The sequence below is a fragment of the Oreochromis niloticus genome, linkage group LG10 (genome assembly GCF_001858045.2).
Source record: "Oreochromis niloticus isolate F11D_XX linkage group LG10, O_niloticus_UMD_NMBU, whole genome shotgun sequence".
Taxonomy (NCBI): Eukaryota; Metazoa; Chordata; class Actinopteri; order Cichliformes; family Cichlidae; genus Oreochromis; species Oreochromis niloticus.
Window position 1 is genome coordinate 11026092 of NC_031975.2, and position 21765 is coordinate 11047856.

At 40.1% G+C, this 21765-nt stretch overlaps 2 protein-coding genes across 2 annotated transcripts; one reads left to right on the forward strand and one right to left on the reverse strand.

Moving 5' to 3' along the window:
- The first annotated feature begins 577 nt into the window (after positions 1-577).
- Positions 578-20950, forward strand: rb1 (retinoblastoma 1). Its single transcript, XM_003456810.5, has 27 exons — positions 578-1096; positions 1562-1682; positions 3079-3182; positions 3639-3773; positions 3873-3911; positions 4059-4108; positions 4351-4461; positions 4622-4767; positions 4850-4927; positions 5551-5660; positions 5754-5831; positions 6125-6212; positions 6308-6424; positions 6515-6571; positions 6853-6884; positions 7040-7116; positions 7271-7491; positions 14456-14571; positions 14896-15038; positions 15392-15537; positions 15655-15759; positions 15869-15982; positions 16073-16221; positions 16335-16365; positions 16601-16743; positions 18408-18454; positions 18777-20950. The coding sequence occupies exons 1-27, from the start codon at positions 987-989 to the stop codon at positions 18845-18847; spliced, it is 2739 nt and encodes a 912-aa protein (XP_003456858.1). The 5' UTR covers positions 578-986; the 3' UTR covers positions 18848-20950.
- LOC102076492 (lysophosphatidic acid receptor 6) lies at positions 11539-13236 on the reverse strand. The gene has a single exon (XM_005472021.4). It carries the CDS (start codon positions 12862-12864, stop codon positions 11791-11793), a length of 1074 nt encoding a protein of 357 aa, XP_005472078.1. The 5' UTR covers positions 12865-13236; the 3' UTR covers positions 11539-11790.
- Positions 20951-21765: the final 815 nt, after the last annotated feature.

Sequence of the window (21765 nt, forward strand, 5' to 3'; positions counted from 1 at the left end):
AGGTGATTGAGGGTCCTCTAACTAGGTAATATGTACTCACTGGAAAGGTTTCTTAAAAGCTTGCAGCACAAGTTATTTGTGAATTTTTGCCACGAGAGGGCAACGATTGCACACTTAGAGGTGAAGTTTTACACACTAACAGAGCTGCCAAATAAACATGTACATGTGTGCTATAATTTACACTTATCACCCGCAAGATAAAAACCAGGTGAACGGGATAATAATGGTCATCTAACTGCATTTAATGTCCTCTACCGGGAAGCCTTGACATCGTTTTTTTTTGTTTTTACATGATATTACTTTAACATATATTATTGCAGAGGCACAGCCTCCCCTCCCGAAATAGTGCAGCCTGTAAGTGCCACATAAACTAATTGAGGAACACGACAATGAGTGAATAAACGCTTCCGATATTAAGCAGAAGGTTTAAATGTTGTGGGTTGCAGGTGTATGTAAAGGGGCTATATTACTACTATTTCTGTTCCAGGCGCGTTGGAGGTCGAACAGGATGTTACGTAGACTTTTTTTCCCGCGTTTTCGAGTCCTCGGGTTGGGTTAGTTCGTTTGCGGTTTTTGTCACGTGATCCCGGCGTAACGCTACATCTGTCTGTTTGCAATGACAGACCTCTTGTCTGTGCGTGAGAAGTTATAAATCGGTTCTTTGACAGAAGTTCTGACAACACCGAGTTTAAACGGAGACTGACGATCGCAAAAACACAAATGAACAAAGTCTTGTGGACAGGTTTTTGAGCACTAACCGCCGAGTACTTGTAACACCGCTGCAGCGTCGCCAACGGCGCTTCACCGCGCAGTACGTTGATACAAAACGAGCATCCACAGATCTACAGTTGCAGGAAGTCACTGAGGTTTTGTTGTCACGGAACTCTTGAAGTGGGATTTACACTTAGTAAACAATATCAGTCGGCTTTAAAACATATTTGAGTTTTATCTATTAATTATTGGCCGTTACGTAACCGGATACCAAGATGCCACCTAAAAAACGCAATTCTGGGACGTCACAGAGCAAAGAGATGAAACCCACTGCTGAAAATGCCTCTCCAGACAAGAAGGAAAGTCCAGAGTTGTCTCTTAAGAAGTAAGAGAAGTAATGATCACCTCGCCGTCAAGTCGCAGTAGCTTCAGTTTGTGGCTTTGTAAAATAAAAAAATAAAAAAATGTTGACATTGTAGACAGATATTTTGGTCTTTCCCCCAGCTACGTTTGTCTTGCTCGCTAGCTTGTGCGACTAAACGTCAGGCTGATCTGTTAGCTGTGTCCACCGGCCTAATAACAGCGAGTTTAAAAGTATGTTTAGCCCCATACAACTGGTCAAAGAGTAACTATTCAGTAATGAATGAAATTTGAAATGTAGTCTGGGTATAGCTCTCAAACGCTGTGTTTGAGAGCTATACCCTACTATACCCTGTACCCTGCTCAGACTCTGACTGGCAGTCAGAGTACCTCATAAGACTAGACCGTTGTCTTGAGTGCAGTTGTTTTGATTTCCTGAAACCGTATTCGTGTTTTCCGTGGTTGCTAACCTCTGGTCTCCATCTTTTAGGTACGGAGACAAGGATGCTGAGTTTGTGACTCTGTGCAAGAGCCTTCATGTGACTGACCCTGTATGTGATCGAGCCTGGACGCTGTGGAAAACCGTTCAGGAGTCCGTGGATGAAGCTGCTGTACGTATTTGCACATACTGTAGTTCAGTAGTTCCACTCTACATTTATAATACTGCAGTCCTGTCGCCTGTCCTGGAAAAAGCATGAGTGGAAATCGATCATTTAAATTCCTTATCTTATACAGCAACAAATTAGAACAGTGTTTGACCCAAAGCAATACATATTGCAGGATGGAATGGTGGTGCAGTGGTTATCACTGTCACCTCACAGCAAAACAAATCCAGGCTGTATGTCCTCCTGTTTCTGGTTGGGTTCTCACTGGGGTCAGAACTGAGACACAGTCAGTTTGGTGATTCTAAACTGATTGTCTTTATGCGTTAGCCCTATGGCCTGTCAAGGGTGTTTAACTATAGCATAACCCCGCACAGTTCAGCATTATTTTATTCATTAATAACGGTTTAGTCCATATGACCCTTCTCAAGTATAGAGAAACCAGGGTGTATCCAATCTCTCCTGCAAATCAGAGCTTCTACAACAGGGGTGGGCAATTCCAGGCCCCGAGGGCCGGTGTCCCTGCAGGTTTTAGATCTCACCTTGGGTCAACACACCTGAATCACATGATTAGTTCGTTACCAGGCCTCTGGAGAACATCAGGACGTGTTGAGGAGCTAATTTAGCCATTTAAATCAGCTGTGTTGGTTCAAGGACACATGTAAAACCTGCAGGGACACCGGCCCTCGGTGCCCACCCCTGTTCTACAACACAGGTGTCGAACTCCAGGCCTCGAGGGCTGTTGTCCTGCAGGTTTTAGATGTGTCCTTGATCCAACACAGCTGATTTAAATGGCTAAATTACCTCCTTGACATGTCTTGAAGTTCTCCAGAGGCCTGGTAATGAACTTATCATTTGATTCAGGTGTGTTGACCCAGGGTGATATCTAAAACCTGCAGGACACTGGCCCTTGAGGCCTGGAGTTCGACACCTGTGTTCTACAACATTGTTGAAAGAGATCCAAAAAGAAGACAAGAAAAGGAAAGTCCACAAACATGGCAAATCACAAGCTGTGGGAAGAAGACAACACAAAGTTAGTGATAGGCATGTAAATGCATGGGGAGTGAAAGAAAGTACAATTTGTACTGTTTTGGCCATAAACCCTTTAAAAACCCTTTATGTAAGCTTTCTTTTTGCAGTACTGAGTCCAATTTTAAATCAAAGCTTACACACAATATCCACTGTGTCTTATTGGTGAAATGGGATATTAGGAGGCTAAGTATTTTTGCCTTTTAACCAGTAGCCAGGAACAGTCCAAAAAATAATAATTTAAAAAGTACCGAAAGAAATAAAGTGGAATAGCTTTATAATCCCCTTAAAAACAGTTGCTCTTCCATTCCTAACAAAAAGTGAAAAGATGTGACACGAGCATCTTCTAACATTGTTCTTTGTCATTTGGTTTCAGGACAGTCAGAAGAAGCTTTGGGGTGCTTGTCTGTTTGTGACTGTGACAGACATGGATGCCACCTGTTTCACCTTGACCCAGGTTCTGAAAGCAGTCTGTCTGAAGTAAGCGCTTGCTATGTTTTCTTGACAAAACATAACCTCACAGTCCCACTGTTGGCATGGGATATTGGTGAATGTGAAATTTTTTTGGGTAGCTGATGACTTGAGCCTTGCTTGAGTATTAGCTGCTGGGATTTTCATTCTTTGGAAATAGGAAACTTTTTTTTTCAGGGTAGCAGATGTTTTTTACTCAGCAAAAGCAGAACTTTATTTGGGATTGCTATTTGAAATAAAGTAGAAGAACTACAGGCTGTGTAAGAACATTAAACATGTATCCTCCTGCTACTTACTCCAGCTGTAGATAGATCTTTGTGTGTTCACCCTTTGATGGATGGAAAAGGAGTCCAGGTATAGGCTCCAGGTCCATTGTTCATCTCTCAGTTGGATAGTTTGTGAAACAGATTGACGGACGAATGGATGGAAGTTACTTCGATGCTAATTCCATCTTTTCTTTTGTAGCGTCAAACAGTTTATAGATCTGGTGAGGAAGTTGGATGTGAACTTGGATACGATAAGCACCAAGGTGAACTCAGCACTGTCACGGCTGGACAAGAAGTATGATGTGATGCTGGCTCTTTACCAGAGGTTTGAGAAGTAAGTGATCATACAAATAATTGCATTGGATTAATGTAAAAATGTTGGTAGTTTAAGTGTAAATGGAAAAAAATAAAATGTAAATTTGTTCTGTTTCAGAACTTGCAAGAAAATTTTCAATCTGACGTCTGATGGGAAGTAAGTTACAAACTTCTAAATGTGGGAAATGTGTTGGTGACATTGATTATGTTATGATCTTTATAGTCTTGTGTGTTAGCGGTTTTGCACTTGTTACGAAAGATTGATGCTGCTGCGTGATTAATTGTTTGGTGTATCATTTTCAAGGGAGAGGGAAACCGTGCGGACTTGCTGGACGATGTTTCTTTTGGCCAAAGGTCGGTTAAGCTTATGAATACATTAACAACAACAAGAACAAGTAGAATCAAGCTGTTAACACACGTTATGGAATTGTTTTCATGCCTCTCTGTCATCTTCTTTTCACCCTTCCTTCCTCCTTCGTGTTCAGCTGCGGATATCAGATGAATTGGAAAATCATGGTTTAAGTTTTTTTGTTTTAAGAAGGCATCGGAATTGTTGTGACGGTGCGTCTCATGTGTTGCATCTGTGCTGTGTGCAGGAAGGGCCTTACAGATGGAGGATGACCTGGTCATATCATTTCAGCTGCTTCTTTGTACTCTGGAGTTAATCATCAAGCGCTGCCCTCCAGACCTTCTGCAGCCTCTTTACAGTAAGCTTTAGTAGCATTTCATTTAAACCTTCTTTGTTTTTTAAGATTTTAAGGCTTCAGATTGTACAATAAGTAAATGTAAAGTCAAATAATTACCCTTTTTTGTCATGAAAGTTTGGTTTAAAGCTCCTTGAGGTTTTATTTATTTATTTATTCTCAGAATCAGCCATCAGCAAAATTCAGAGCCCTCCAACACGAACATCTCGTCGCAACCAGAGCAAAACTAAATCCCGAGCTGTGGAGCCAGAGGTTGATGTACAGCTTCTCGAAACCTTATGCAAAGAGAATGAATGCAGTGCAGAAGAGGTGTGAACACTTAAAAAGAAAAATCTCACAGTGTTACTGGGCAAACACAACTCAAAATGTATTTATGTGAATTTATTTGCAGGTGAAGAATGTATACCAAACCAGTTTCATGGCTTTCTTAGAGTCGATGGATCTTTCAAGAAGCCCAGATTTTCCTCAGGTAGGACGTCATTGTCAGAACACCTGCTCCACTGTTTGGTTTTATTCTCACTAACTGCACTTGGAGTTTCCATTCATTATCTCTTCCTGCCCGCTTCTGCCGCTGTAGAGCGTTTGAGCGTCTGGCACGTATTGGTTGCGCTATTTGCTGCCAATATGTGTTTGTTTTCACATATATAGTGTTGGGTAAATGTGCACTCAAGCAGGAGGTCCTTTGTAGTGTGTCACTATAATGCAGAGGCAGGTATAAAAACAAGAGACAGGATGCTACTGTTTGCTGACAGTGGTACACTCCTCTAAACGACTATAGTGGACACGGTGACGGGCAGATGGTGTGCATTTTTGCTTAAGTGTCTTAAATAAATAATGTACAAATGTCACCATGATAAGCTGTCATCAAAAGGCCTGGGTTACTTGGAAAAAACAACGATTTCGATGAGTTTTTGGCACTGGTTATTGCTTTGCCTGTTGTCTGGTCCAGGTGTAGAATAAGCAAAGCTTTGCCTTCTTCTAATCAGCTGTAATCTGAATCTGAAACCTTTTAAATATTAGTTTTGATTGAGAGCTGTGTCTGTTGGCTTCTGCCTCACCACGCGTTACTTTTTGCTGTGACTTTCAACCCAGGTGAATGATATCGACCAACAATATGAAGAACACTACCTCAAGAGCAGAGACATTGACGGACGAATGTTTTTCAATGGAGACGAGACTGTTCTTGCACCTAAAGTCGAGATGTAATCCCCTTTTTTCTTCAGCGTACAGTGTTTAGATTTTGAGTTCTTAAAATAACTTAAAGAAGATGTCCAATAATCTTCTCCTGCATTCAGATCACAAGTGGAGAGAACACCAAAGAAGAACCTGTCAGATGAAGATGGATTACTCGTCCCTCCTCAGACACCCATCAGGTGGGCACTTAGATACAGTCAGTGAGGAACTGCTATCATTCTTTGTCTAGAGGGAAAGGACAGAGGTCTCATGTTTGCTTCTGCAGTATTGATTTTTTTTTTTAACACCGTTTAGCTACTCAGCTCTCAATATGTACATGTATTGTGCATTTCTGTAATGATTGTTTATTTCCTTTTAAGTTGCCAGCAATTTAAATGACACCTGTAAGATGTAGATTATATGCTTCCTTGATTAAAAAGGACCATATCAGTCCTTTTCTGATTTTTTTTTTTCTTTTCTAATCTCCTATCAGAGCTGCCATGACCTCCATTCAGCTGCTGAGGGGTGATCTCACTTCCAGTGGGGACCAGCCATCTGCTAATTTGGTTACATATTTCAAAGTATGTCTTTAGAAGTTTTGCCTCTAATTAAACCATAAAACTACAGATTTCCAAACTTACCTTTCGCTCTCCCTCTCTTGCTCTCCCTTCATCAGCATTGCACAGTGGATCCGACGCAGGATGTGCAGAAGCGCTTGGAGACGCTTGGACAGGTGTTCAGTCAAAGATTCGGTCAGGCGGTCGGCCCACACTGCGTAGTGTACGGCAGGCAGGTATGAAGAGGAAAAGGAGGAGCAATGGCAACATGTTGTGCCCTCATATTCTTTTGTTTTTATCTGAATTGAGTTGCTTTTCTTTTTCAGAGATTTACCCTCGGTGTCAGACTGTATTACAGAGTTATGGAGGAAATGCTGAAATCGGTACAGGTTTTTTTTTTTTTTCTTTCTTTTTTTTTAAACTGTTGGGTTAAGAGAATTTTACTGTTTTGTTTTGGATGTTAACCTTTAATTTCAAATCTATCTGATAAGATGTTATAGACATCTGTCACAATATTATCCAAGAGTTTTCTTTTTTCTTTCTTTCCTCCTATTTAAACTTTTATCAATGAAAAAATAAATCCCACTCTACGAAGAAAATATTTTTGGTAAATCTTAACATTGAACTCTTATTTTTGCGGGTGGGTTTTTTTTCCCCCCCGTAGGAAGAGAAGCGCCTGTCTGTGCAAAATTTCAGGTATGTTTTTTTTTTTTTCTCCACTCTTATCAGAATAGTGGGAATTATGACTCTAATCCATGTTGGTACATTGGAATTACATGCATGATTTCTATTGTTTTGACACACACTGATGCTTTCTTCCATGGAGCTGAGTCATTTGATTTCCTTTCCAGTAAACTCCTGAATGACTCCACATTCCACACATCGCTTTTGGCTTGTGCTTTGGAGGTAGTAATGGCAACATATGGAGGCATGTCCTATAACTTTCTTATAAATGAATAATAATACAGCTCTTTATGAAGTATTATGTATTTTTTGTCATCTGTTATCAGTAATTAAATAAAGTTTTACACATCTTTTATGTGTGACCAATTATAATGTTGTTCTTTGCTCCACATGATTAGAGAGCAGTTTCAAAAATGGAGGGTACAGCCATGGAGGAGCCGACTCAGCCGAAACAGACGTGTGTTTCCCCTGGATACTAAATGTGTTCAACCTGACCGCCTTTGATTTCTATAAAGTTATCGAGAGCTTTATCAAGGCCGACCCCACGCTAAGCAAAGAGATCGTCAAACATCTGGAGACCTGCGAGAACCTCATCATGGAGCGACTGGCATGGAGGACGGTCAGTTTGATCTTTCATTGCTATTAGACTAGGATGCCAATAATATCACAGCATTTCACAGAGATTGATGTATACATGACATAGAGACTCTTTGGATATTAATCATTTATGATTTATTGGCCCAAAAGAAGCAGATTGTTGTCAGTGTTTAAGAGTCACTTAAATAATAATAATTATAACAATAAGAATAATAAAAGGAGATTCTACATAAATCCTGCATTCACTACTGATCTCATTCCATGTCAGCATTTCACAAACATATGAAGCTGCTTTGCCAAAAATATTAATTAATAATTTCACAGTGCTTCTTTACATGGCACTGATCCTCTGACTGCTCCACATGTGGGGCACACACACACAAAAACTAAAAATACCAACAGATTACATTTTTAATATACACAAAGGTGTTTACGGTTTCACTATAATGGAAGAAAATAAAAGTTTAGGTAACAGGATACTTCTTGCAAATTGACAAAAGTACAGTCGAGCAATCTAATGCTTTTGTTAATAAAGAGGTCTTACAGTACTTGTGTCACCGGCTACCACTGCCTCCACTACCGTGCACCTCCCTGTGCACCGGGCTACTGGAGAAATAGTAGATGAGTGGGTTGAGGCAGCAGTTGAAACTGGCTAAGGAAAGGACCACAGGATGCATAGCCTTGGTTGCTTTGGCCAGGCCACAATGTGGCAACAGCTTCACGTGTGTGAGCGTATATCCCAGCAGGTTGATGTGATAGGGGAGAAAGCACAGGAGAAACACACCCAGCACTGAGTAAATAACCCTTAGAGTGTGCAGATGGCTGTGGCGGTTTCTGCGGCAGCGGTGTCTCAGCTTGCTAAGGACACTCAGCACCCGGCAGTAGCTGTAGAGGAGTAGAAGAGTGGGCAGCAGAAATGACCCCAGGGCTATGCCCAGGAATAGCAGGATAAGGGTGCGATGGCGTCGTGAGGACGGATCCAGCAGACAGGCGTTGTTCTGGTGAGAAGCCGCTAACCGCAGCGCAGGCAGACTCACACTGAGCCCCAGAACCAGGCACCAGATCCCTCCGCTCACCACCCGTGCGGCACGCAACCTGCGCAGTGTCGATGCCAGGGGGTGCACTACAGCAAAGTAACGGTCCACAGCAATGCACACCAGGAAGAAGATGCCCCCATACAGGCTGATGTATTTCAGAGTGAATGTGATCTGGCAGTAAGCTGGCCCAAGAGTCCAACTGGAGGTGTCCTCTGTCTTGGAGGACAAGGCTTGAGCCTTTTGGTGGTAGTAGTAGATTCTCAGAGGTAGAGAGATGACAAAAAACAAGTCAGTCGTCGATAGACTGGCCATGTAAATGGCCGTGCTGTTCATGGTACAGGGAGACAGACACAGTCTGCGCAGAACCAGACTGTTGGTGGCCACCCCCAGCAGGAAGATGACGCTGTAGGACACTTTGTAGAAGGTGAAGCGGTAGCTTATATCCACAGTACAGTTAGACAAAAGTGAGACTGGCTTGGCTGTCAAATCAGTCATATTCCACTGCTCCATGTCTCAAAATGATTTGACCACTTCCAGCACGTCAAATTGTTATGGTCTTATATCTGGAGGAGGGTTAGATCGGTTGAAGAGAGCATATGTGACGGAACATCTGCTGGAGCAGTTAAACGTGTAGTAAGTTAAAACTTAATCAAACAAAACATCATTTTTTTAAATTGAAATGCAAATTTGCTGATGACATGAATTCACTTCCATATATATTCTGCTCTATGTTATATAGAAAACAAATGAATTTTGCCAATAAATTTTTACCTGCAGCTTCCTGCTTGTAAAGAAACAAAGCAAACATTTGGTGTCATTACATGCATAAAGCCAACCGAAAAAGCACATAACTGATGTATTTCATTACATTTACAGATTAAATACACATTTACCAGAGCCCATAAAATCAGTCTTTTTTTTTTTTAATTGAGATTTTATAATTGAACTAAGTTTGCACTGCATAGGCAATCAGGTAAGCATTTTTCCGGTTGTAAAGGCAGAGTCTGATTATAGCTTTTTACAATTGTTTATTGTGTGTGATCGTGATTAAAGTTTATCTGTTTTTTCTTGCCAGCTCATCTATAATGTAGGTCATTAAAGAACCTATTCAGTCAAAAAAAATGACCATCAATAGAAGAATTTAAAAAAAAAAAAAAAAATCTTTCTAATATCTAAAAATTAACTTTAATTCTAATTTGGAAATAACTTTTCAAAATTAAAATAGGTGACAAATTCTCTTTCTCTTAGCATTATTATTAAGACATATGTTTTTATTTCTATGTAACCTGTCAGATTTAAAATAGAGGACCTCATCTTTAAATCTGTGCGAATATTACAAATTTTTCTGCAAAAGTTTGAGCTATTAATATGCTTAATTTAGAAAAAAAAAAAAGTACTTAATTTTACAGTTGCCAAACAACCAAAGAGACTATTTAAAGGTAGAATTTAATCACTCACCAGTAGCAGGATGGGAGCATTGTCAGTGTGATTAAAGGTATTTTTCCAGGTCAGCTGGTGTTTAGCCGTGGCTAGCTTGTCAGGATGCTGCAGTTGGGAATCTGCCCCTGACTGAAGCAGTTCACACCTAGACACTGACAGGTCAGGGTCTCTCTCTCTCTCTCTCTCTCTCTCTCTCTCTAGCCCTCTGTCGTGTTCTTCTGCTCCCACCCTTTTCTGCTCACATACCCTCTAATTTATAGCTGACTGATTACTTTTAATTACCTTTTTTAGAGGGTTACAAGAGTTCTAATCTCTAGTTTAGCCTACAGGTTGTCAGAATGTCAACTTAAAAATTTTTTCATTGACCTGAAATTTGTCAGTTTAACTTTCGTTTTTTTTGCAGGCGTTCTGGTAGGATCAGTCTGTACAACACCTTGTTAGGAACATACGTGAGTGATTAGAGTTAATCATAAACTGTAGCTCATAAAGTAAAAGCAATAACTCACTGAAACAAGGGGCTGTAAGCAGCAGTGCAACTTGCGTGTCAGTCCTTGAACACATAAAAATTAAAAATCCCTGTGAGTGCATACAAAGTTTTATTATTTGTATTTGTAATATGTTCTTGTGCTGTAATTTGCAGAACTTTTCTTATGGTTTGTATAAAATTGGTTTATCTTTTTGGGAAGTCGATCAGCAAATACTACTGACCAAATACTACTCTTCAAAAACCCCCTCTAGGCTGTTTTTATTACCCTTTTTCCCTCAAGAGGCAAGTTGTTTCTTGCCTGCTTTACTTTTACAGCCCTTTCACATCATTGCTGGTGAGGTGATGAGTCTAACCGTGTCAGTACAGACCCTGAGGCTGTCGACAGGTATGCAGCAGCGTTCAGTCTTGCATCACACAGCTTTCAGAAATATACACAGAAATATACACATCGTTGCTATGAGACTTATGTTTTCACACAGTGTGAGCCTGGATCTGGTCTAAATTAGTTTTTCAGGATTTCCAACAAATTTTAGGAACTTGGAAAATCTATATTGTGTGTGGGTTGAGTTTTTTACGGTTCCAGTGTTGTTGTATATGCAGAAATGATGACATTTTGACCCACTTTTGTTTTTCTAAAGACCATCAGTTTTGTTGAAACACTTTTAATTTATTACCAACACATGTAATGAAACAATTACTTTATAAATGTATTGTGCACTCAGGCGCCAACCAGAAATTTGCATCTGGATTGTTAGTACACATATGACTAACCAGTCTAGATGACTTATTTAGCTGGGAACTGTGAAATGGAAAAAAAATTCTTCCAAGATAGTACCAAGTATTTCACAACCTACTGCTTGATCAAACAAGTATTGAATTCCATACACAACACGTCAAAATGTTAAAAAAATATTTAATTCACTTTCAGAATGGGAATCAAAGCTTTTATAGAACATGATTCTCTAAAAACTTCTTAAAAACCTCAATACACATAAAAGAAATACTTGAAAACCGTACAGGGCAGTAGATGTAACGAGTTGTAATACTGGTTCAGCACTGTCAAATTAGGGTTTTTCTTAAAGGAGAGTCTTCTCTGTGAAAGAAGTTCTTTTTTGTGCAAAAGCCTACACACCTATTTTAAAATGCTTTGTGTTAGTGCCTGTTGTTGACTGAATCATTATCTTCCGGTCTAAAGTCTCTGCTGTGTCCAATAGGTGAGCCGGACTCCCTAGTAACCATTTTGTTTATGTTGTTTTCCCAAGGCACTCTGTTTTCACCCATGTCCTCTGATTTGAATCAAGTTTTGTCAGCCATACTCGCTTAAGTCAAATTTGTAGCTCACATTACCAAGCTGTCTTTACACCGTGGACTCATTGTCAAATATTTTGGGTCTCAGACTCTTCAGCGTCAAACTCTTGGGCGTTAAACTTGGGCTGCTTTGCGAGCTGTCCATCTGTAGTCTTTCGAATAGCCTGGCACCATTTTTCCATGCTGAAGACTTTCGTTTAATGGAGCTTTGAATGGCCTCTGAAGTGAAGTAGTAGACAACTGGATCAAAGCAGCAGTTGGTCACCGCTATGCACAGAGCGATGGGGTAGATGGTTCTTACAACATGTTCTGCAAAGCATCCCTTTAGGATTTTGGAGCGGACCAAGGTGTAGAAGATGAGATTCACATTGTAGGGAATGAAACAGAAGCAGAAGATGAGCAAATGCACAAAGACCATCCTCAGGATTTTTGCTTTGTTGAGGTTTCCTCCGCGGCTGATGGTTTTGGGGTTCCTCAGTGTCCTTAGCACCATGACGGAGCAGAACACATTTAACATCAGTGGGATAAGGAAGCCCGCAGTCTCAATAAACATCACCACCCACGAAAGCTCAGCCTTCCATTGTTTTTTTGAGTAGTTTTCAAAGCAAAATTGTGGCGTTGAGTTTACCGAGTCCGAGTTAGTATTGTTCGGTGAAGTGGTGTCCAAAAAGACCCCAGTGGTTATACCTCCAGAGAGAATGATCACCCAAACTGTAAGGCAAGCCAGCTTGGCATTTTTCCTCGTACGAATTGTTTGGGACCGAAATGGATACACAATTGCCAGAAAACGATCGACACTGATGCAGGTGAGGAAGAGGATGCTGCCGTACATGTTGGTGTAGAATAGGGCCACGGAGATTTTACAGAGCGCACTTCCAAAGAGCCAGTCACGTCTGATGAAGTACACAATCCGAAAAGGTAGGCTGAGGACAAAGAGAGAGTCCGAAACCACGAGGTTCATCATATATGTCGTGGTCTCGTTCCGTATCTTCAGCGTACAGCCAAAAATGTACACAGCCACCGCGTTGAAGGCAAGTCCGACTACAAACACCATGGAGAAAACCGAGGCGTAGAGTATATACTTGAAGTCGTCACTCTTGTTGCAGTCCGTACTGTTATCCATCTTTAAACCAGAGTGTACACTTACACTTACACAGTGAAAAGGTTGTCTTTACTCACAGTTAGTGTTCGTTATGTCATGAAAAAAGGTAGGTATACAGCAGCTCCTTGATATACCATCCAAAGTCCTTTCCATCTACGTGTCCTGCTGTGGCAGCTGTCCTGTATGTGCAGCGATGGTCATTTAAGTGGAGCTTTCATGTTTTCAGTCGTCCTCACAAGAGAAATGTATTAAAAGAGAAGAGTCGTGCTTTTTTTCCTTTAGCTCTGTGAACACTTTAGTGGGTCTCCACTTGTCTCGTTCTTCTCTGTGTTGTTGAAGTCCCAAAGGCACATGCTGATCGTCACTCTGCTCCTGCTAGATTGTAAATCAGAAACCTCACAGCAGCCTGGATGGCAGAGCCTCAGAGCAGGCTGTCGAAACACTGGGAGGAGCCACCGCTGGGGCCAAAGTCCTCCCATTCAAATATCTTTCATTTGCTTTTGCAAATAAAAAGCATTTGAGTAATGGAACAATACGATGTGTTCTGTAATTTTCACATTTCAGTAAGATAAGTTTTAGTAAGTTTTTTGTTGCGTGTGTGAGATTGTCCTTGCAGCCATAGGGTTCTTTTCATCATCTTCCTGAAACATCAACGCATTCATCAGGAGATTTTCTTATTTGTTTAATAGCACAGTGCATATTTTTGTCTTTCAGTGCTCTTACTAGTGTCATTTGGAGTATTTTAAATAAATAAAAAAATAAGAGCATGACTCATCTGTAGTTGGATGTATTATGTAATGTTACAATGACTTTGTTCCGACCTGATAATCAACTGTGAGGATAGATAACCACTGATAGATGTCAGTGAATGCTCTTATCCAAATGTACTTTTGAAATGTTGGTGGCGTAAGCAGGGTGTGGCAAGCATGATGCATGAATGTACCATAAGCCATACTTACAAGTCCATACTTGCAGTTACTGTGGGAGCTGCTGAGTTGTAAACCACTCCTCACTTCCCTGTATGAGCTCATATCAGTTTGCTTTTTCATTGGTGTGAAGGTTGTGTGCTGAGATTCACATGCAACCTTCACTTTCATTGTCTTTTCATCTTGATTTAGAATTGTGCACGTTAACATAGATTTAACTTTTTTTGGTATTTAGAGAAAATGTATTTTTAATTTGAAGTTATTATTTGTTTAACGAGCTTAACGAGTCAGTGAAATGCATTCAGAGTCAGACAGGATACAGTAGGGTGTGTGCTTGGGTCAACATAAAATGAGGAACAGATTTATAATACATGTATAGATTTGACTTGTCAGTTGGCTGTTTTGCAAGGGAAATTTCACATATAAAATACCTCTAACATCATTTGTGCACATGTCTTCTACTTAATATACCAGAAAAAAACAAAAAGGAACTAATTGCCTGATCAAGACATGATCTCCAACCTAACAGGATTATTATATTACATTATTATGTGATTGCCAAATGAAATAATTTCTTTTTGCACCTTTTTAAAATTCTTGCTTGAATGAAAGGAAAATGAAAGTTGTGATTGGGAGGATATAAATGGAAATGGTTAAATATAAAGTAAATGTTTGTATCTCTGCAGGGCTCCCCACTGTTTGAGCTTCTGAAACAGGAACATGAGAGTGGAGGAGCAGAGCAGGTGGAGACCCCAGCTAATTTCAGTCAACCGCTGCAGCACAACCACACCGCAGCCGACCTGTGAGTCATCCCACGGCTTTCGATCAGTTTGTCTTTAGATTTTGAAAGAACCCCAAACAATTCTGAAACAACTGTGACTAATCAAAACAGCACAGCCTTGATGAATACGTCATAGATGAGCAGATAAGCATCAGTAATATTTTGTTAAATTCCACAGCCCCCCCCCCCTTTCTTTCTCTTTCTTTTTCTTTGATTTTTTTTGGGGGGGGGGAGCTTTGAGGAAGAGCTTCTTTTTGTTTTACCCGTCCATTTAAGGTTCGTGGTTAGTGGAATGTTTCATGTTTATTGACATAGGAAACTGGTTCCTGTGCTCTTCCCGCACAGATATTTGTCCCCCATGCGCCCAGGCCTGCGTGTATTACCTCCTGAGTCCAGCTCTCAGACTTCCTCTCAGCCTGCCTCACAGGCAACCAGCCAACCTCCACGACCCCTGAAGTCCAACTCTCTCAGCCTCTTCTATAAAAAATGTAAGTCACTGGTAGAGTTTGCACTAGTCAAAAATAACTGAGAACTCTGGATAAATGGTGGTAGTGCTGCCTAGTAATAAAGTAATCTTTTAAAGTAGTAATGTTGTGACGGATGGAGTAAATAATGGGCAAATAACAAGTTAATAGGAGAAAATATTAATGCAATTGTATAAAATAACATTGTTTGATATTTTCTTTAAAGTATTGCACACACCATCCAGTGTCCCCACATTTTCATTAAACAACATTTTTAATCTTATATTATTATTGTAACATTTTTATTAAGATAAGAGGTTCAATTCATTATTCTATCACACTAGATGCTCTATTTCTCTGGTTTTGTCTCTCTGTAGTGTACCGCTTGGCCTATACAAGGCTGAAGATGCTCTGCTCCTACCTACTGTCCTCCCACCCTGAGTTTGAGCCCATAATATGGACTCTGTTCCAGCACACCCTGCAGCATGAGTACGAGCTGATGAGAGACCGTCACCTCGATCAGGTAAGTTGGAAATAAGTTGCTCTCACTATTTGTTTCTGTCCCTCGTCTCCTGTTATTGCCCTCCTCTACTTTTCTTATTTATTTTTCTCTCCTAAATACGTTGTATTGTTCCTGTAGTTGATGATGTCTGCCATGTATGCCATATGTAAAGTGAAGAGCGTTGATCTGCGCTTCAAGACCATTGTTACAGCATACAAAAACATGGCCAACACCAGCCAAGAGGTAAAGCAGCCTGTTACAGTTTCCATAAAAATTCATTCAGTCGGCTGAAGCTTTGCTGATGTAATCGAGTTTCATGTAGAACTGTAACAAAACCCTTTGAATGTTGCAGACCTTCAAGCACGTGTTGATCACTGAAGGCCACTACGACTCCATCATTGTCTTCTACAACCAAGTGTTTATGCAGAAGCTGAAAACAAACATCCTGCAGTATGCTTCTACCAGGGTGAGCTACATCTCCAGTAGTCATTCACATAAAAAAAAAAAGTATTTCTACTAGTTCTCTCATTGTTTCTGCTGCTGTTTTCTTTTCTAGCCTCCGACACTCTCGCCAATCCCACAAATACCCTGCAGCCCCTACAAGTTCCCTAATTCGCCTCTGCGTGTGCCCGGTAGCAACAATGTTTACATCTCTCCTCTGAAAAGCACGCGCATGTCTCCTGGTATCATGACCCCTCGCTCCAAGTAAGAAACTGTCATTCAGCGCTACTCCTAAAGTAGTATGATATTATAGAATGGTTTCAAATGAAGGCCTGTTTGTTTTGTACATTACTTATTGGCTTTTTTTGCCCTCACAGAATGCTGGTGTCAATCGGCGAATCATTTGGGGTATGTTCATCTGTAGTTTGCACTGTAGTCCTAGAAAGTTAATTATGTTCATCTGGTTGCTTCGTCCAGATGTACAAAATCAACTTTCTGGTATTTTCTTACTTGGGTTATCAAGCATGCATCAAAACATTTTGCTTTGTAGTGTAACAAAGGGCTGTTTTGATCTCTCAGCAGCTGCAGTGCCAGTTATTTGTTTCCTCACTCACTCTTACTTCTGTTTTGTCTTCATCTGCAGCCATCAAATCGCTTCCAGAAGATCAACCAGATGGTCAACAGCAGTGATCGATCCCTAAAGAGGACTCTGGATCACGGCTCCACGCCAAAGCCTCTGAAGAGGTTACGATTTGATGTGGATGGGCAAGATGAAGCTGACGGCAGGTTGGTCACGAATGGTGCTTGTGTGCCAGATTATATTACCAACCTGATTAGGGGGACCAGGTGGCCGACTTCATGTGGGGCAGCACAGCATTTTTGCACCATTATCTCATCTCATATGAGACATGATTTACTATTTTAACTGGCTGTAGTTTTCATAAGTCAAAGCATCACTCTCACAAAATCACAAGAGTCAAAAATAGCCAACCAGTGGCTTCGTCTCTCTTAAAAGCCAAAGATGATTAGCTGACAGAACAGCAGCTGAAATAACAGTTTACAGTTACTGTGAAAAAAAGGGTATGCACACATGTACAAAAATCAGAAAAAACAAACTTTAGCTTCTTTGTATGTGTGAAAAGTTTATAAAATTGCATTCAGTTACAGTAGACCATAATTGTCCTTCACATGATAGATGTCAAATCTTTAAACAGTACTCTGTGTGTAGACTTTAGTTTTTCAGACTACCTCTCTGTGGGCTCATTATACCAACAGCACTACATCACAAAAGTGACATATCTGCTGGAGCAAGCCACAATTTGGTTTTCACCTCTCACTTTTTGTAACCTTGAACAGGTGCCACTGCTTGTTTAACATGATTGTGTAATTCATTTTTAATTAATTATTTACTCTAGTCACTATTTTAATGACTTCTCCCATACCAGTGCTGATGTGGAGGTTTTGTCTCAGTGGCGACACCTATTATTACGTAAAACACTGCAGCGAGTACTCGTAAATGGTACAAAGCTGTGGTGACGTCACTGTTTGACCAGTGCAGCAAGTATAATGGGCCCATTATTGTCACACATTGTCCATCATCGTCCCACAGGAACACACTCTTTGACCTACATTAAGGGCCTACATTGTCTGCACCAGTGCAAAACCCTCTTTTGACTTTAAAGAACGAGTGTCAGGTTTTGCTCCAGAGGCACAGCGTCAGTTTTACAACTGAAAGGTGTAGGCTCAGTATTTTTGTTGCATTTGTTGGAGTTTCCCCTTCAGACTTCTAAATTTTGGGAGCATGATATGGGAGCAGTGGTTAACACTGTTGCCTCATAGTGAAAATGTCCTGTGTTAAATTCCCTTTGCTGGATGCGGCCTTTCTGTGTTGCATTGCTTGTTCTTCCTCCCTTGAGTGAGTTCTCGCAGTACTGCAGCTTCTTCATGGGAGAAGGAATAATTGCTCATCATGTTGTGTTACTGGCACAAACCTGCTGTGCAAGTGGTTTTTGCCAGGCCTGCGAGACTTGTTCACTTCACTCATGCGTTAAAACGCAGACATATAGTTAAATTTATTGTGTTCTTCCTTTATATCCCTGCAAATAGTCAGATGGCGAAAACGGCTGTTCATAAAAAGCCAAACAAAAGACTAATACATATATTTCTTAGTCTTTTTCTTTAGAAGCTGCATATTCATTGTTCAAGACAAAGTAATCAGTTACAAGCACTATTAGCGTCACTTGATGAACACTTATTTACAGATATGCACGACGGCACATTCCAGTGTCCCCAAAGTGCCACTGCACTACTTAAAAACAACAACATACATTCGCCATTCATTTTGAGATCAGCTTCTACAATTAATATGTAAAATTTGTGTTTTCACTGTATGATTCTGCAGTATGAAGAAGGATTTCATTAAAGCTTTCTTTATTTTATCTAATTTACAGCAAATCTGGAGGAGATTCTACACTGATTCAGAAGCTTGCAGAGATGAGTAAGTATTTGTATCAATAAAAGACTTCAGGGGCTAAGAAAACCCCATCGGGCTAAAAAAACCCCCATCAAGCTAAAAGTGTCTGTCAAAAACTACAGTTCCTCCAATGCCTACTTGAGGCTGTCTTCGAAAACGAGTAAATCCTTATAGACTCAATGGTCCCACGTATATATAAAAATATATAATATAGACTGGACCATATACGTGGACTGTTGATTCTTGATCTAGAAACCCTTTGTGTGACATCATGCTGGCTCCATCCATGTCATAGTCTGCAATTTAGCTATTTAGACTGATTTTCATGACTTTTGTTTTCATGTAGGCTCCACTCGCAGTCGCATGCAGGAGCAAAAGATGAAGGAGGATGCTGAGTCGAGGATGGAAGAACTCTGAAATCTATTCAGCTGACCTGCACTGTTTGTCACAATGTGAACGTTACTTTCTGTTCACACCTGAAGTGAAACACACCTGTTTTTTGTACATTTAAAAGTGCTATTTTATTTTTTATTTAACTTTGAGGAGAATTTTGTGAATATAGAGGATGTTCACCTTTTTTGTTGATGCTTTATCTTAGTGTTTTTAATGAATTAGGGTTGTGTCAGTGACTTTCATTAGAATTCAACTTGTTGGAGATTAAGTATGTTTGGTTTTAAGTATTTCAGTACTATTAGTTCCTCTTCACTCATGTTTTAAGTAGTCTGGATAGTTTCTGACACACACTGCTGGTTTTCTCCGCCTCAAGCATAATGTCACATTCAAGTGTTAAATCATGGTTACTCTGTAAAGAGGAGTAAATATCAGCCTCAAAGAGACATCCGAATGTCTTTTAATGTAGTGTTTTTACTGTTAAAGTAATAATTTCAGTTGGCAGCGCATATAATGTCTTCTTAAGTTGGTGTCATAAAATGAGTAGGAAAATTGAATTTGTTTTAAAAACCTGTCGAGTTGCATAAAAATGTCTGACATCCTGTATAGCTGACAAGATTTCTGCACCACTACTTTATCTGAGCCACAATTTTCATACGAACACAGTCAAACTAAACAAAAACAGTCATTTTCATGTTTTCATTGAACACACCGACTGGAAAGGAACACCTAACATCAGTAACTCGTTTAACACCAACAACCTTTACCAGATGTTTCTTGCTGCTTATGAGACAACTGTGAGAAAACTTGAACAACTCTCACTTTAAACCAGTTTAAATTCATCGGTGATTCTGTGATGTTGTCATTGCTTTGTATTCTTTTGTTGCATGAGTCAGACACTCCTAGTTGAGGTCAGCTGCTGTCTTGACTTCTTTAGTAAAATTTCTTGGTATAAGTTTGAATTGTTACCTAAATTCTTCCAACCCAGCCTCACAGCAAAAAGGCAGCTCCAAGCCATGATGATCCCTCCTCCATGCTTCACAGTGGAGATTTTTTTAAACAAAATCTCTTCCTTGCATTTCTTTCCTCCAGATGTAGTTGTGTGCATTTTGCCAAAAGATTTAGAACATTGAACATTTAGAACACTAATTTAGAACATTGTCCCAAAGTCTCTCTTTCTTGAGAAAAGCAGACACTTTCAATCACCTCAATAGTGACACCTCACAGAGTAGTTTTTGCTTAAGTCGGTGGTGTCTATTCTGTGTGGTCAGTGAAAGCATGAGAAGTACAGTTGTTTTTGTATATTTAGTGAAATATCTTTTGTCTATAATTTTGACATGGCTGAAGATCATACTATGCTTTATGAGTTATCTAAGGATAAAAATCCCTGTAATTCAGGTGCAAGTTTTTCTTCTCACTGTAGTTTCAGATGATTTCCCTTCGGTTTAATGTGTAGTTTTATGGTAACTTTTGCTTTCTTTTTGGGATGGTTAATAAATGCAAATAAAGGGGTTATTTGTTATGAGTTAAAGAACTATGTTTTCTATATAATTTATACACATTAGATTGGCTGTTGTCATTTTTGCAAATGGGGATAGGAGAATTCTTAGAAAAGGAGGGAAAATGAAGACACTAACTAATTTTAGAGTGAAATGTGATTTATTGTACTGAAGTGTAGTACATACAGGTCACCACAGAGATCAGCCATGTGTTTTCATTCAGCATAGAGTAGCCAACGGCGGTGTGCAGTGACCACCTGATGGAGTAAAGAGCACCATTGTGCGTTCTCATAATAGACTCTCACGTCCCTGTGAAGGTACCTTCAAACTACTCATGGAGGACATGTTATTGGGCAGTTTAGGTTTGGTTTGGTTTGCTTTGGCTGTGGGGAAAATAAGATTTTAGTACCATTTTGGAAATGGGTAGATGTTTTTAATGAACTGCAGAATATTTGTTACTTCTTGTTCAGCTTGATCTTGAAAGTCGTGTCTTAGATCTCCTCAGTGCTAACATGAAAGCTCAAATAGATTATAGTTTAGGGCATTTAGACCAAACCAGAACAGTCCTTTTTCTTTACCAAATTCTGCTGTAATTATGAACCAATAAATACTAAATCTTTGACCAAAAAAATCGACCTTGTGTTTATTCCTGTTCAACCAGAAGAACAGCAGTCTCAGTTATGAGCTCCTCTTAAAGTCTACAGAGGTAGTTTTGCTCCCTCTGCTGTTCAGAATTATGTTTGCAAGAAGCTGAAGTCAGTCCGGCTTCACTGTTAATCAGTTAATCAGTGTGCCAGACTAGTCAAACTCCAACTTTCTAGCACTGTACAGAAGTTTAACTACACATTTAATCCTTGAGATATCCTAAAATAAGAAAAAGAAGTTCATTCTCAACAGTATGTCTCAGTCTTTTCTACGTGACAAAGAAATCATCTTGTAGCCAATGATATAAAAGTGTTTTCTCTGTGCTGCTAACAGGATGATTAATTCTAACAATCATTTTACATCATGTATGACTACACATTAAAACTTGTTTGACCATCATTTAAACATAGCACATACTTTCTTTTACGAGTGTAGTACCATCAGCTGCTTGGTAGACATTTTTGTAGTAAAGGGATGTATTTCTGTTTGTTTCTAGGGGCGATCTTGGCTCAAGAGTTGGCAGTTCGTCCTGTAATTGGAAGGTTGCTGGTTCGAGCCCCAGCTCCGACAGTCTTGGTCGTTGTGTCCTTGGCCAAGACACTTCACCCGTTGCCTACTGGTGGTGGTCAGAGGGCCTGGTGGTGCCAGTGTCTGGCAGCCTCGCCTCTGTCAGTGCACCCCAGGGCAGCTGTGGCTACAATGTAGCTTGCCATCACCAGTGTGTGAATGACTGAATGTAGTGTAAAGTGCTTTGGGGTCCTTACAGACTAAGTAAAGCGCTATACAAATACAGGCCATTTA

What these genes read in the sequence shown, in the direction of transcription:
- LOC102076492 (XM_005472021.4), bottom strand. Translation starts at nt 12,864, where the DNA reads ATGGATAACAGTACGGACTGCAACAAGAGTGACGACTTCAAGTATATA.
- rb1 (XM_003456810.5), top strand. Translation starts at nt 987, where the DNA reads ATGCCACCTAAAAAACGCAATTCTGGGACGTCACAGAGCAAAGAGATG. An exon ending in GAAGCCCAGATTTTCCTCAG is followed by an intron (nt 4,928 to 5,550) that starts GTAGGACGTCAT and finishes CTTTCAACCCAG; the next exon opens with GTGAATGATATCGACCAACA. An exon ending in CTTGCACCTAAAGTCGAGAT is followed by an intron (nt 5,661 to 5,753) that starts GTAATCCCCTTT and finishes TCCTGCATTCAG; the next exon opens with ATCACAAGTGGAGAGAACAC.